The 16,682-nt window shown below is 37.5% G+C and overlaps 1 protein-coding gene across 41 annotated transcripts in view; it reads left to right on the top strand.

Annotated features, from left to right (window-relative positions):
• GPHN (gephyrin) overlaps positions 1-16,682 on the top strand; it is a 300,307-nt gene that overhangs the window by 172,452 nt on the left and 111,173 nt on the right. For all 41 annotated transcript variants that reach the window (XM_074584948.1, XM_074584951.1, XM_074584946.1 and 38 more), the window contains one exon: positions 12,881-12,975. In XM_074584948.1, coding sequence (XP_074441049.1) covers positions 12,881-12,975 — 95 coding nt within the window. The remainder of the gene's footprint in view (positions 1-12,880; positions 12,976-16,682) is intronic.

The following is a 16,682-nucleotide window of genomic DNA, read 5'->3' as shown; positions in this document are numbered from 1 at the left end:
TTCCTTCCTTGTTATCTCTAATAAAAAATTGTGTTACATTTCTGATAGTCATTTCCTGATTTACTGTGTCTAAATCCTACAAATTATTTGTCGGGAGAGTGTTTTCCATATATCCTCTTCTCACTTCAGTATTTAAATGCCATTAAAATTTTTACAGTTTGCTTTCTTTATTCTTCTCTGTTTTCTAAAGGTGTAGTTTCTGATGATAGTCAGCATGGTAGCATCTAAGCAGCTAATTTCTTCAGTTGTTTCTGAAAAGAAAACAAATTTCTAACTAATATAGGTCTTTTACTTTCAAAAAGACAGACAGATATATAATCATTGTGTTACCCTTGCGATTTCCAGAAGGTGTTCCACTGCCCTGATCCACTTAATCGCTGCTTTCAGTTTCAGTTGAAGTTTTCCATTCTTTTAAGAATGATTTGTCTGACAGTGACTCATATCAACTTGGAATTCAGATTATATTCTGTCTATATCTTGCTTCTAGATTTAGTTTGAAAAAAATTATTTCTTTAATTTTAGACAAGAATGCCTCAGATGATAAGTATTACGCTAGAGAACATATATGCCTTTTGGTTCATGCATTCTCATCAGTGATGAAGGCTTTTGCTGTCACAACTCGTGTAACCATTTGCTGAAGGTATATTGATACTGAGTAAGTTTCGGCGGCTCTCTGCTGTTACCTCTTTACTTAGTGGGTAAATAGGTTTTGTTAGAAAAATGAGGAGGTAGATGCACAAAGCAGGTGTAAGAAGCAAGATGATACTGGTTTTACATGATTACTTCTGAGCATCACAATTTGTAACCCATGATTTTTTCTTTTATTCTGTTGAATATATTAGGTAAGATTTAATCACTCCATCCTCTGGGTTCCCTTTTCTTAAAATGTCATTTAGAGTACAGGCTAGGAAAAGGTGTTTACATGTTTATAATACAGTTTTAACTGATTCCTCGTTAAAATAACATCCATGGCTTAAAGTTAGTGAATTTCCTTAGTAAATTAAACTCACATATTCACTGTTTATACATGGAAGGAGACCCAGCCATACATCCTTCAATGACTGTTGTAGAATTGTTCCCCCCAGTACGTTTTTCTGTTGTTTTGCCCAGACAGGTTTTAGATTTTTAATTCACTTCCCTTGGGAGTTTTATGGTTCAGAAATTTTATCTGAGACTGCACCTAAACTTTTGTTTGATTAGTCCTTTACTGCCCTCGTAGTAGATCATAGCAACACTAAATAATCTTTTCCACCCTTCCTGTTTGCTTTCATGAAATATTTATACACCTTAATTAGACCTACATTATGACATTATGTAGCTTGACATTATGAAATAAGCTTTATTTTGTGTAGCGTTGCAACCGTGTACATCACTCAAGTGGCTGATTTTGCAGATTTCAAAGCTGAACGAAACCTACACATTCCACCTTTTTTTTTTTTTTTTTTTGCCTGAATTTTTGGGCTACAGCTCACTTTTCAAGAGGGAAAAATGATGGGGTTGTTGCCACTTCTTTCTGTGAGCAGGCCAGTTCTTTCTTTCAAACTAAAAAGTGCTTACGTATGCAGTGTATACAGAATTAATCCATGAACAGCAAGGCCTAAAACGATGGTCTCTTTCAAACTGTTCTACAATTCATGCAAGTTTTACTGATTTATACTTTTCAATATTGGTGGTTCCTGGGATGAGAAGAACAGAGAAAAGGCACAAAGTTCTTTTAGATGCCTTTGTCTCCTAGGGAGATTTTTTTTTTGTCTCCTAGGGATTTTGTTTCGTGCAGCATCTTAATGAGAAGCTATTAACTCATCATCACTCTTTGCAGGCAAGAAAGAGCCTGTAAGAGTAGAGTTTTCTTTTGGCTTTTTTAAGCATAAAGAAGATGGATTTACTAACGTACCTGGAACTTGTGGGTTTTTCCCAATTAATAGCTTGTCATATTGTTAAGACAGCTTAATATTTTCCCCAGAAATATTTGTGTCTTTGTTCTTTTCTTTGTTAGCTTTTTTAAAATGAGGAATTTTTTTATTGAACTCATCTAATCAGACACATAGTATTGGGCAGCTAACCTTTGGTGCATACGATTTCTATGTTATTCTGAATTACTGTCTTTCATTATCTATATACCTTATATAGAAATAGTGCTGTCTGATTTTTTACTTAAATTAATCTGCTAAGAGCTATGATGTTTGTAGCTGCCGTTCTCTGAATCACTACCATTGCTGTGGTAGCGGGCTGCTTAGCATTTACTGCAAGAGTCCAAGCCTATGAACATTTCACAGAGGAAGAGCTAGCGTGTTCCCTGGGCCTATCTAAGAATATCCTCTGCCATACCAGTTGTTAAAAGCTACCGCCTTTCTCAGTGATCCACTTACACACTGGTAGTATAAAATTCAGTCTGCTGAAAAAGTTTGGACATGGAGTGAATTTTATTAAAAAGCAAAAAGATTTTTCTGCACAACATAGTCTGCTGCTTCAAGCACAGCAGAAGTGTATGTGAGGGGAGGTGCTTATATACCTATTGGGTTGGGCAGTTAGGAAGTAAACCTACAGAATGTGTCTATACAATGCAGAGTTCCATTAATGTGAAAGCATTACTCTGTCACAGCTGAGGAGTCTCAATAAATGGTTGAACTAGTTGTAGCTAACGCATGAAAGATACTGTAATGTCTTCTAAAACTGGAAGAAACTGGTGTTTTTCATACAGAAATGTGCATAGAAAAGACCTTAGGAACAGTGAAATAAAGGGAAAATATACTGGATTTTGTTATATTATTAAATATTATTATTAATTATTGTAAACCATTAATTAAATAGTAAAATCAAATTCCAGAAGAAAAGGTAAACTTGATATATTTCATATTCATCATTCAATGTAGATTAGGCATTCTGCTGTCTTCTATTCCAGTGCTCTGCTGCAGCAGTCTCAACAAAGTACTTTCCATCTTCTCTTTGGGAAACCTTTACATCCAATTGTTTCCAAGAGAATCTTGGAGGAAAAAAAAAGTGATTTGTGCCAGGAGTTAAATAATCCTGTATAGGAAATTGTTTGACAGAAGGCACAGTAGGTCACTTCGGCTTTCAAAATCTGTTCAGTTGTTCAGTTCCAATGAGTACATCATTCACGTGTACCTAAATCGACAACTGTTCAGACTCTTAACACATGAATTGCATCACTGTATCTCACTGAAGAATCTTTTCCCTGAGTTTTTGGGTTACGTCAGAAGTACTTTAAAGCTGTTGTTACTAGACATGCTTTATCATTTACATGACACAGTAAAGATACTGTGTAAGGGAATCATAAGAGAAAGTAAAGTACTTTTTTTAATTCTTGAATTGCCATAGTATATTCTTGAAAAATTATCAGTCCATAGTGTTCATTCTTTGTAGTGTATTTTAGGAATGATTTTTCTTTTAGTCTCCAACGTTGAGTATTTGAGATCTGAAATTGTTTGGAGGTGCTACTTTACCTGTGTCGGGAACTGACTGGACTTTCAGAAGTACAAATATTTCATATGCAATATTTGTTCTTGGCAGCAGGTAGCAAATGCTAGGAAACAACAGACAACATTCTCAAAAGAAAAGAGTTCCACATCTCAGTCTCAGTAGCAAATGTGTTGGAGCTAAAGCATTGCAAAATTAGTTATTTAAAGAAGTGAAATTACAAGTAAAAACTTTTGATTCTTTCACTGCCCAAGAGATCGGGCAAGTTCTTAAGAGAAATCAGCCTCATTCTTTGTGTACTGATGAGTATTTCTAAAGAATAGGGTCTATTCTCTTCCTGTAATACCAATATCACAACTAAGCAAAAGTGACAGGTTTGTTTCTCTTATGTAGTTCTAGACTTCATTGCTTAATATACTTTTGTTTTTCCACTCCTCTGTATAAAGAATCTAATTTTGGCACTAGTTTTGTATGCAATGAAGTGAACTGTACCCCGATTCCCCTTTGGTATAGATATGTAGTCTAGAAGATAGTACACATAACCAGAAGCACTATACAGGGAATTTTTTTATGAGACTGTGCTCCCTAGTTATTATAGAATCGTAGAATGTTTAGAGTTGGAAAGAATCTTAAAGATCATCTAGTTCCAACCCCCCTGCCATGGACAGGGACACCTCCCACTAGATCAGGTTCCTTAAAGCTCCATCCAGCCTGGCTTTCAACACTTGCAGGGATGGGGCATCCACGACTTCTCTGGGCAACCTGTGCCAGTGTCTCACCACCCTCAGAGTAAAGAATTTCTTCCTGATATCTAATGTAAATCTCCCCTCTTTCAATTTAAAACCGTTACTCCTCGTCCTATCACTACACTACCAGATCAAGAGTCCCTCCACATCTTTCCTGTAGGCCCCCTTCAGGTACTTTAGGTGCTTGGCCCTCCTCTGGACTCGCTCCATGTTGGGGGCTCCAGAGCTGGACACAGTACTCCAGGTGGGGTCTCATGAAAGCCGGGTAGAATCACCTCCCTTGACCTGCTGGCCATGCTTCTTTTGATGCAGCCCAGGATACAGCTGGCTTTCGGGGCTGCAAGCGTGCATTCCCAGGTCATGCTAAGCTTCTTATCCACCAACACCCCCAAGTCCTTCTCCTCAGGGCTGCTCTCAAACCATTCTCCTCCCAGCCTGTATTTGTGCTTGGCATTGCCATGACCCAGGTGCAGGACCTTGCACTTGGCCTGGTTGAACTTCATGAGGTTCTCACAGGCCCACCTCTCAAGCCTGTCCAGGTCCCTCTGGATGGCATCCCCTTCCCTCCAGTGCGTCAACCGTGCCACATAGCTTGTTGTTGTCAGCAAATTTGCTGAGGATGCATTCGATCCCACTGTCTGTGTCACTGACAAAGATGTTAAACAGCACTGGTCCCAGTACTGACCCCTGAAGAATGCCACTTGCCACTGCTTGCCACATCGAGCCATTGACTGTGACTCTTTGAGTATGGCCATCCAGCCAATTTTTTATCCACCAAGTGGTCCATCCGTCAAAACCATGTGTCTCCAATTTGGACTGTTAGTTAAAGCTCATTACATTGTCAGTTGCATTAATGGTAGGATTCTTAATGATACTCATATTGAGATATTGTAGATATTCTTTATTGATACTCATTTCTCTCATTTCTGCTGTACGATTCTGTGATTTGCAGGGAACAAAATTTTTCACTTCTCAGGTTTTGTTCCACTTCTTCAATTTTTGAAGAATATTGCAAAGGTTGTGATGGATTGCATAGATTCTTACATTTCATATTAAATATAAAGCAGTTTGAAGTAACTGAGGGAAAACTTAAAAGAATAATAATGAATAATAAATAAAATTTTAGCAGTGTTTTTGTAATAGCAGAACGGTGTCACTATCTTTACCAGCAAGTCTTCAACTCTACTACTTCTATTGTACAGCAAGGGATTCATTCCTACGTGAAGTGGAGTTGAAGTGGTAAGCACAGCAGTTGGCACCTGAAAAAGGGGGCTGAAAAAGGAAGTAGGCGCCTGACCCTTCTTTCTAAGCAAGTGCAGTGGCTTGTTTCCAGCTGTTGTTTTAACAAGCTCATCCTCCTCACCTCTCTCCCTGTGCAAATAGTTTGTCTTTTGACATTGGCTTTGCACGCAGCATTATACAGCTGTAGCATGCTGCATCTGGTGGGCAGCACACATCTTCATAGAACCTAAATGATTTTTCTTGTAGTGCAGAAAGGCATTTAGTGTTTTCTTAGTTTGGTAATTGTTTCTAAATATTTTGTTCTCTTGGTTTTATGACAACGTATGGGGATGGGCAGCACCATAAAATTAAGATCTGTTTGTCTGGCATAAATGTTTTATACACATTTACTATCTTAAAACTTTGTTTAGCAATCAGGGTTAAAAAAATATTAATACATATTAGAGGTGATATTTAGAAGGTGCACATGGTTTGGTTGCCGAGGTGCACCAATTTCTTTAGCATTTCTATTATACAAATGGGGCAGGCATATCACGGATCTATGAAGTTTATGTAAATCAAATGCAACCAGGTTTAGTTCAAAACTTAGATACAAACGTACTGAGGTGCAGGAACAAGTTACAAATTCCACAGTGTTGCTTTCTCTAGTATATTCATTTAAATTTTCAGCTTCTTTATTGTGTACAAAAATGCGAAGCATCTTCCCCAAAATGTTTTGCAAGCTGTAAGTAAGAATGAAACTGAGTGTTATAAAGTAAATCTTTTGATTAGTTTGATTTCAGTGGAAGAAAACAAAGTCGTTTAAGGAAAGTTACAATAAATACTAAAATCTTTATTAACTAATATACACTTAGCTAATTCTTTGTTTACAAAAATAACTATAATTGGAGTCAAACTGTTAAAAATTAAATATATTCATGGCTTGGTCATGCATAACTCGTTGAGTATTGTCAGAGGTACATCTACCAGCCAGTTGCTTTTTCTGATCATATACACAGTGGAGTTGTACTGATAGAATCATTTGCTGATATTGCTTTATAAACAAGGAGGACATTGAATTAGTTCCTGGCCTCTGAATCTCATGCCATAGGCATTAGGTTACAATAAATGGTACAATGGATCCCAGTGAAGAAAATGAGATGATTTGGAGGGAGCAAGTTGCAGGCACAAGGAATCATGGATATGAGGAGAAACAGAGAAAACAGAGTCTTTATTCAATCTAATCTAACAGCAGTTATTGCTGTGACACTTTTGTTCCTCAGCCAGATAAATTCTGTTGGGTCATTCTGGGATGTTTGGGATCTTGGTGGCAGTAGAGTCACTGCAAATATGCTGAGAGTGCAAGCAAACTTCAAATCAGCATCCTTGTGCTGCAGAATTATTGGCAGTGGAAATGTGTTATTGGTGCATGCAGATACATCAGTTTGTAGAGTTCATTTTTAGTTGGCTGCATTAATCAAGGTTTCATCTGCCTTTGGCTGTTTGCAGATTTGAGTTGGGAGAAGAGGAGGAAAAACGCCATGTTATTAGGTCAGTTATTGGAGAAATACATACCAGGCTCACCATTGATAAGAGGGAAAGGTGATAGAGTAAGCCACCCTAGTATGTTAGACATGTTTTGTTTTATTTTATGTAAAATAATTCTATAAAAGTCTGGGAGAGTTCTCAGTATGTGTCTATGTGTGTCTGACACACATAACAGTATTTAACATCTAAAAGACCTAACAGGAACGTCAAAATGGAGACTCGCCAGACTCAGGATGAGTTTCCTACTGTACAATAAAATTGACAGAAGCCTGGGTGGTCACTTCATAAGGAAGAACAAACACACACATCAGGGGCAGCACTTGCCTGATGTCTACCTAGCCACCACCAGTCCATCCTCTGAGCCCAAGCATAGCAATTGGTGCTTAGTTTAGCCTTACATCAGTTATTCTCCACTACTCTGGGCCTATGTAACAGTTGATGGGTTTTTACAGGCCCACATCATTATCTCTCATGGATAGCTTGTTGTTGTGGAAACAATGACTGTCAGGCTATTACTTTTAAGGTGCATGTGGCCAGGTTCATTGGTGCGGGTGTGAATGTGTCAAAAGCTCTAGAATGACAGCAAACACCTGCTTCTGGGATTCCACCCTGTCCAGAAGCCCTCTGGATGCAGGCCATTCTTGACTCACATGGATCTGTAACAATTAATTTGACATTGAGAATTCAATGATAATCATAGTCGCATACATGTGAAAGGACAGCTATTGCACGGTGTATCTCTGACTGCAGCACCCCAATGATGTCTTAGGGCCACTATAGTGTTAGAAAGTTATTAACTTTGATGACAAGTTGTAAGACTTTTACAAACCTGATAGACTTTGGTTGCTTTGCAGCAGCAGGAAATGTGATCAGTTTTATCCTTTTGTCAAATTAACTGAGCAATTACCCAAAGAAATTTGATTTTGGAGGACATCAGAGAGCACGGTTCCTGTCAAGCCTTCCATCCATAAAAAAGACAGAGAATATCATCACACAGGTTACCAGGGGCAGAGAATAAGAAAAATTCAAGGAAAGTTAACATGATGGTGAGAATGAGTGACTCAAAGCTGATCCTTATCCAAAAACTATTCAGTATATTGAAAGAAACCAACTGCTGCAACCTGTATTTCTTATTGTACTAAGAGAAGAAATAGTTACATGATTTTTACGCGAGAAGCTCTGATCCATGTAAGCTGTATTTTCTTCCCTGCAAAATAAGAGTAGGGAAGTAGAGAATAAGCTGAAATAGCTGACTTGTGAATAGAAATTACAAGCGCACATGTTCTCTCCAGCAGAGGTATACTGAATAACCTTGAAGAAAGCATCTCATATCCAAGCTGAGAGACGCAATTTTTGTTCCTAAAGTATACACTTCTTACACAACTGGTTGACAGACGTGACTGACATTTTTATTGCATATTTGACTGACCTGTCTCTGTAGTTCTTTGTCTGGTCTTCTTAAGTTCGGCTGTGGTCTGTGAGCTCTGTTGCAGAGGGTATATAGGTATTTAGTTGGTGAGGGCCTTCCAAGATTTCTGCTTTCAATGGAAAGCTCAAATAGGTAATAAAATGTTATCCATGATAATTCTATAGTCTGTTAAATATAAATTATCTGCAAATGTATCCATTAATTTACATAAATAGCTTTATGATGCACTATACAGAGTCATAGATTTTAACGTTTTCAACAGAAATAGTATTTTCAACAGAGGCGGTCTCAGTCACCTTAATTTAATTGAATTTATTATGACTTCTCAGTCTCATATTTGCATTTTAGTTGACGAGATAAAACTATATTACCACCCCAAAAACGCTGAAGAGTATATGAAATGTCTCGGATTGTTGCTTACTATCAAGAGGTCAAACTTTGCTATGTTTAAGACCTGAAAGACAAAGATAAGGAGTTTCTGAACAATTCAAGAGTAGTCCTGGGTCTTTTAATTAAATTGGGCTGCAGTGGGTATATCTTTCAGAAGCTGTCTGGGAGGGCTTCCACAGGTTAGGAATTGAACTGACTTAACTTATTTGGAGGCAAAGAAAGGCAGTGAAGCAGCAGAGAACTCTGTGAAACCAATTGGCAGCGAGCCATCTGTTAAGCAACCACAACTACGTCAAAGATATCTAAAAATATATCACTTGATTTGGGAACATAATGCCCTAACTGCAATAAAAAGGCACTTTGAAAACAATCAAGAATGTGTTTTAAAATAAATTGTGTTTGTTCGTATAGCAATGAAATATAAGAACTGCTCTCATAGACAATGTTAGTAAGTCCTGAATAGTTCCATGAAATAATTATTTGCTAGTTTATACTTCTCCTCTTTGGAGTAGAAACTGCTGTTTTATTTCAGTCCCATTGTCTCTTTCCCTGGTCCCTCCACAGCCTGACACTTCTATCGTGTCCTGTCTTCTTTTTTGCTTCTCTTGAGTTTCTCCCTCATGCATTGTCCATCCAAGCCACCTTGTGCAGTCTTATTTCCATTCCACTCGTTTCATTCACTTGCCCTCGCTCTACTCATCCCTGTCCTTCAGACAGTCCTGCTGCTTGGACTTCCTCTCAGCAATTCTTCCTTTCTACCTGTGCTTCCTTCTTCCCACATTCCTTTCTCCCATCTAAACTACAAACCTCTCCTTTCTCTGCAACCTCCAAACTGGTCTTTCTGCATTTCTGTCTCTCTCCTGAACTCTTGCTTTTACCTTCAAATGCTTCCACTGCTGTGGAACCCCTGTCTTCCACCTCCATCTTGTATGTATCTGTCTTCTTTGCACTACCACCTTATGCAGGAGAAAGTGGGGACACTTCCTTGCTGTCATTTTAGTAGTTTATGCAAATTTATATAGTCATCAGCTTCTGGCTTGAGAAATCAGTGTATGGCTTCAGTCCTGATGAAGGCATCAGTGTGATAGCTCTGAATGAAATCTCCTTATCATTTTGTCCTGCTCCTGCCCACATAGTAGTGTCGCCATCACCATTGTAAGAGAGCCAGGGGCAACGCCCTTGATTTGTGATTCATTTTGGGCCAACACTATGGCCCCCTATAGCAGGCAAAAGCTGGCTGATGGTGGGAATATCAAGAAAAAAATAACCATGAAACAGTTTAACAATCTTAATTCAGCCTTGCTAAAGTACTGGTAGAAGGTGAAGGTGCCGAGTCACTAATTCTTTAATAGTTTGCATGCGGGTAGAAGTTGGTACCAGGCAGTTAAGTCCTGAGCTGGACACAGATGAAAATCTAGTTTTGCCATCTCTCTTCCACTCTTCCTTCAAATCTGAAAGAAGTATTAGAAAACCTGGCCACATTCACTTTGGTACATTGTTAGGTGAAACAAAGAGTTGTTACAGATAAACACAAAGTATCTTCAAGTCACTGCAGCACTGCTATATACATTCATTTATGTGTAGCTAATTAACAGTGTGCTTCCCAGTGCGATGGTGATTTCAGTTCCTGTACACTGCACGTTTTAAGTGGTGTTATTTGAGGACATCCCAAGAGTGGACTTTCCAGTGGCTGATTTCAAGAGCAGATGTCACTGTAAAAGTTGTTTACTTAGCAGCAGCCTTTTTTGGTTGCATCCATCCAGTCAGGCTGCAAATATGAAACCAGGAAACATTCCCCTGTTTGTAGAAAGTCTGCCTGCAGTAATAAATACAAGCATATATATTTTGAAGCAAGTATTTTTAGAAACTTCTGTTGAGGGCTGTACTGCTGTTTGGACTTTCTGCCCTTTCAGATTTTATTGCTTAGTCTATACATTTTTAATAATCACATTGCCTGCTAGCAGTGACATTTTGTGAAGGTCATTTTTCTTGTGAAGTTGGAGAATGGACTTGAATTTCATTGAAGGACTCCCCGAGCTGCAGGATCGTTGTTTATGGAACTCTTTTGCATCTTGTACTACCTTTGAAGCCTCTTTAGAATTTTAACTAATGATATCTTCAAAGTGTCACTGTGCTCAAGGGCAAAAAAGAAATCTCAAAATGCACTTTATATTAAAACCAGTTTTGAATAGCTTTGAAGCATGGTATTAGCTGAAATAAAATGCATTGATACAGACTTAGTGGGTATGCACACACAGAGAATTGCATGTTTCACCAACTTTTTCATTGTCAGCAAAGTGTTCCTTCACCATTGCAATGCCTTTTTCTTCTATACTATAAAAATCATTAGGTCTATGGATAGTCTTAAGAATTTTTAATGTGATTTGATAGTTTGGTACCTCAGCAGGTATCTTTAGGCAGTCTCTCTCAGTGGAGAGGTTTTAGTTTTGTCTACATCATTCCTAGCGTGCTTCTTCTCATTTCCCTTGTGTTGAAATACAGACACTGGGTTGTATTTATATGTCTCTTCTGTTTCTGAGCAGGGAATAGCAGATACTAAAACCAACATGCTATGCTTGATATAAAAGAGACTGTGGTGTCAGCTACTGAATTAAAATTGCTTGGTTTTGTATAAACCAAAGTTCTTGCTTCCCACAACTGACCACATACCAAGTTTGCTTGTTAATAAAAGATCTGAAGGTTTACTTGATAGCTGTGTCTGACGTCTTCTGATGCTAACTTATTCCTTTAAAACATGTTTAACGTTAGTGGCAAAATTTGAGAATATTGCCATTTGAATATCTGTACTGTTCAGGGATATTTCTTTTCTGTTTTATTTATTGCTTCCTTTAAGTGTTTTAGCTAGTAGAGGACTCCTGGATCCTTCTCATAGGGATGCCATTGGGTTAATTCTATTGTTTTCCTTCTCTATGACTTTGTTATTCTATTTGTAAACTAGGATCTTACAAAAGTACAAGGATGTGATTTATAATTTAATCTTTCCCACAAAATAATCTGTCTGGTTTTCTTCCATTTTGTTCTTTTGCTATATCAAACTGCCAAGAAAATTTAGCTTATTCAGAGTGTCTTATATTTAAGATGTGCTTTTCTATTTCTATTTGGTAGCCGTACCATCAAAGCGTTGTAGTTTGGCTGGATGTTTTACAATGAATTTCAGTTTTATAAGCATTGCTAACATTTTAGTTGTGCCAAATAACTTAAAATCTTGTTTCAGAACATGAAACAAGATGATCCACTGAACAGCAACTACTGTGAGGGAAATGAAGAAAGGGTAGGACTGTAACCTGCCTTTGAGGTGCTATGTCCTAACTAAAGTTAGAGGTTGGGAGAGTGGATGGACTGTGTGTTTGAGAAAATTTGTGTTAGGAAGTAAGGACGGAAGGTTGTGCATGTCCCAGAAAAATAATTTTCCATCTGATTCCCTGCGTAGAGAAAGGACTAAACAGACAAGAATTTTCAGACTCTGCTTCCAGGCTTCTCGATGCCCACTGCATATGGACTGCTTGTGAATGATAGCCACCAGTCTATTTGGAAACGCAGTGCTGCTGATATGATCAAAAGGGAAGGCCTCAGCCTCTGGCCATTATCATTACCATTTTACTATTTTCCTGCCTGGGCTTCCCTTTGCAAGTTTTTTTTTTTTTCTTCTGTGCAGACTGATTCACCCTTCTCATGCCTGGGAAAATATCAATGGGAAAATGCATGAGACTGATGAGGAAAAGAAGGCGGTTACACTTGGTCTTTTCTTTGCTTATTCCCAAACATTCTTTCCTTTCTGTTTGAGAGACTTGTGATTATTTATGTAGTGTTGGCTAACATTTCCTATATATAGGATCCAGACTTTTAACATTTTCTATAGGAGTCTTTACAGTACAGCTAACAATGCTTCTTCCCAACTCCTTGTCTTTCCCTATTTTACACAACAAAGAGAAAATTCTTTAACATATTTCAGTGTTGAGAATTTAGCAAGGACGTCTCTTGGCAGAAACAAAAAAAGGAGATATTCTTACCCAGATTTTAGCTGGTTTCATATTTTTCCTGTCCTTGTACTTCTTCACTCACTCTGCTATTTAATCTTTAATTGCAGGCCACTAAAGAAGTAATAGAGCGAGAAGCCCCAGGGATGGCCCTGGCAATGCTGATGGGATCACTTAATGTTACTCCTCTGGGCATGCTCTCTAGGTAAGACTGTTTCCTTCAAAATATGAGGTGGACTATTTCCTTATAAATAAACATTGTCATGAAATGACGGTAAACAAATAACTGAAAATTGCCATTGTTATCAAGACTAGAAGTCTTAACTTCAGAGAAGTGGCCAAATTCCAGGAATGGTAATTGCATTCTCTCATTTAATTCCCTTTGTTGTCTCCATTAGACACTGTATCCTCCTTTATTTTCTGTGCCCGTTTATTGGTAATATTGATGCATGCTGTTAAACAGCTGTCTTTTCATCCTAGAGCTGTGGCATTTTGGTGGTGAGCGAAGAATTCTTCTATATGTTGTTCATCAAGTGCTAAAAATGCTTTGTTTAGCAAAAAAAACCACCCTTGATGAATAAATGTATTATTTTGATACTGCTTTTATTCCAGTATCAGCAAAAGCTCTCTGAGTAAGTTAAATGGTATTTTATCCCATGCTTTCAGATGCAGTACTTTAACTCCTCGAGTTTGATATTTCCTACTAAGCAATTAGTAACTGTTTCTCTGCCTGTTGGTGGTTTGTTGTTTGGTTTTTTTTTATAGTTACGTCTCTTGGTATCCTGTATTTCTTTCTGTAGTTGATTTTCTTTTATTCCTTCAACTGATCTCATTTTACCTAAGATAGACTTAGTAATATCAATACCTTTCATAAGTTAGTTTGTGCTTGCATGTTATTTCAAGGTAAATAAGAAACAATGGCTCTTATTGGTTTTTGATTTCTCGTATAATGAGGATAAAACAAGAAAATAATTATATAAGAAATAAAGAAGGAACTTTCAAATCTGCAACTTTGTATTCAAATACTTGCATTTTTAAAGGACATTTAGATGACAGGTTTAGTGATTCGACAAAGTATTTTAAAACTTTTCATATTGTGTATCACATATCTGAACGGGCAACATTAACAAGTTAACACCTTCAGATTCTGTCCAAATTAGCAAGTATGTTTTTATCTGATATAATTTTTTATATGATAGTTTTGTGTTTATCTGAAGGGAAAGGGTAACAGAATGCCACCATAATGAGAGAAGAGGTTAATTCAGCTGTTCTGTTTCTGTTGAAGAAAAGGATAGCCATTTACATGACACTACCAAGTTTGATTTAGGATGTGGTACAGTCAGGATGGCTGAAAGGATGTTGTAATGACAGTGGAACCAAAATACTGGATTGCAACCTGGCTCCATTGTATGTATAGCAAGAAAATGTCCCTTAAACTACATCCATTTTCAGTAGTAAATGATGACAATGGTGGGAGATAACATTACAAAGATTCTGCATACAATCAAATTAGGCCTTTAAAAATTCAGGACTTCACTTCAGGCCTAAAAGTTATCAGCATGCAAAAGTCCATTATTTTTATAACACTGTTCAGATCATAAAGTTAAGTACACAAAAATTACAGAATTACAACATTATGGTTTCTTGTGCAACCTCAGTTCTGCATGAATGTGCGTGCGTGTGTGTGTGTGTGTGTGTTACGATTGTATTTTTTTGTAGAATTCCTCTGCAGATGCTTAAGATGGAGGAAGGAAATTTACTTTTCTTTGGTTTGGTTGTCCTATGTGTAATCCTATATCAGTTTTGGTGCTCTTTATTCAGAGTATTTCCTAATGCAGACTCACTTCCTCTGGGATTTTTCTTACATCACTTGTTAATCCAAGACACAAATTGTTGATATATTTTCACGGAAAATTATGTAAATTGAGGTAGTGTTGTAATTCCCCCTTACAATGGGAACTAAGGCACACATTAAGAGAGGTCAAAAACATACATTAATTTTAGAGACACTGTTTGAGAAATGTATATCCTAATTTTTCAAAGTATTTAACATTAAATGTCGCTTGTCCTAAGCTTACGTCTCATTGACTTAATTTTGAAATAAAGTTCTGATTGATAATTTAGCATGTAATTTCTTTGACTTTTAAAAAAAACAAAAGCAGAAGTTCTCTTATGCAACATTAAGCTGACACTTCAATAAATCACCTGCAGGCTTGGAAATGGTAGGTCAATCACGCTGAATTTTATCACATAAACTTCCAAAAATTTTTACAAGTTGTAGGCTGTCTTCCTTAGTATGGGCCAGCATTAAGAAATAGTGAGTTATTTTGTAGACCGGATTCACAGATACTGTCAATGAGGGGCAGTGAGACTCATGGTTTGGATTCAGTCCCAAGATCCAGCAGGAAATATCTTAGAGCATCATGGACCTTTTAATGTATTTCCTGAAAGTGTTTTCTTTTCTTTTCTGTGACCTTCCAAAACTGTCCTTATCCCACAATTACTTCTTCCCTTCACCTTCCTTACCTGTTAGCAACCCGTGCTGTGCCAGTTCATACTGAGGCTTTTTGAAGCACTCTCTGTCTCCTTGCTCATCTATTCTGCTTTTACCAGCGTAATTTCTTCCTAGGGAGATCATGGGGTTTTTCACAGAAATCATGTTCCCTGTTCCTACTTTTGCAGCAGACCTGTATTTCTTCCCTCCCACATCCATCTTTTTCCTTCTCCCACGTCCTGTTTTTTTTTCCTCTCCCTTGCTTCTATTTGTACTCTTCTTTCTCAGAGTTGTTTGTTTTTTCTTGAAATTTCTGTCCACTGCATCACAAGGCTGCAGATAACATGAGATCCACAGCATCTCCCTCAACTGTTCTACATTTGGAGGAATATCATTAATTTATGTCTCAGATTGCCCAGAATGCATGCACATTTTGTGTGCTTTTATGTTGTGAGCACACACAATAATTTTTGCAAGCCAAGCAGTTCTTAGGTACTTTTACTTACTTTTGCGGGCTCTCTTGAGAAATTTTTGGCAGCTCCATTTCTGTCCTGAGACACAAGATGTGATTATTGGCAGCTGAAACTTGAAGCTTTCAGGAGAATGGCTAATGGTTTAGTCCTTTTTTATTATTGGTTGGTTGTACTGGTCATTTAACTTATAAAACTCAAAATTATTTAAAGCAGAATAAAAGAACCAGGGAGAAGATTATTAAAGGAGCTATCTGCCAAATACAATTCCACCTCATTTTAATTCCTCTGTGGATAATTCCTCTCTCTTTTATTTTGAATCTGTCGTAAACTGTATGCCACGTATGGGATTTGCTGGACTGAGTTTATAGTCTGTAAATTTAACTACTACAACAAGAGTAAATGAGCTCATTTCTTTAACTCAGGCTATTCATCTTTGTGTTGCAGTACAGCATTCCTCAGCTACCTGGAATTCTTTCTTAACTGAGGGTATATAGTGTGCAAGAAGTGAATATGGGAAAACAGAGGGTAGGAGTCAGACAATATTCAAGCTGCTGATTGAAAAGACTTCTCTTTGGGCTGGCTTGACTGTGATGTCAGAAGTTCATTTTGTGTCACAAAAATGGTCTCTGTGCTATCGAATTGTAAGCATTATGACAGCTATCACTAGAATAATTGCTACCCTGCTAGAAAATGCCATGCTGCCAATAAATGACATTCATCACTGAAAATTATTTCTATAAGAAGAAATCCAGGGAAGCTGGCAACCCCACAAAACGTGTCCTTTGGATCAAAATTTTTGGTAATTCCCTCTCTAGAAATTATTTTCTTTTCTATTCTGTCTTCATTTATAGCTCATGTTTTTATTTGATAATGAGATTGTTACACAATTCCTTTCAACTGTAGCCTCTCTATCTTTGTGGTTTGGTTTCGTCCTTTTACTTTTTT

The sequence above is a fragment of the Larus michahellis genome, chromosome 4, assembly GCF_964199755.1.
Source record: "Larus michahellis chromosome 4, bLarMic1.1, whole genome shotgun sequence".
Lineage (NCBI taxonomy): Eukaryota > Metazoa > Chordata > Aves > Charadriiformes > Laridae > Larus > Larus michahellis.
Note: the sequence above shows the minus strand (reverse complement) of the source record. Positions and strands in the feature narration are given on the sequence as shown.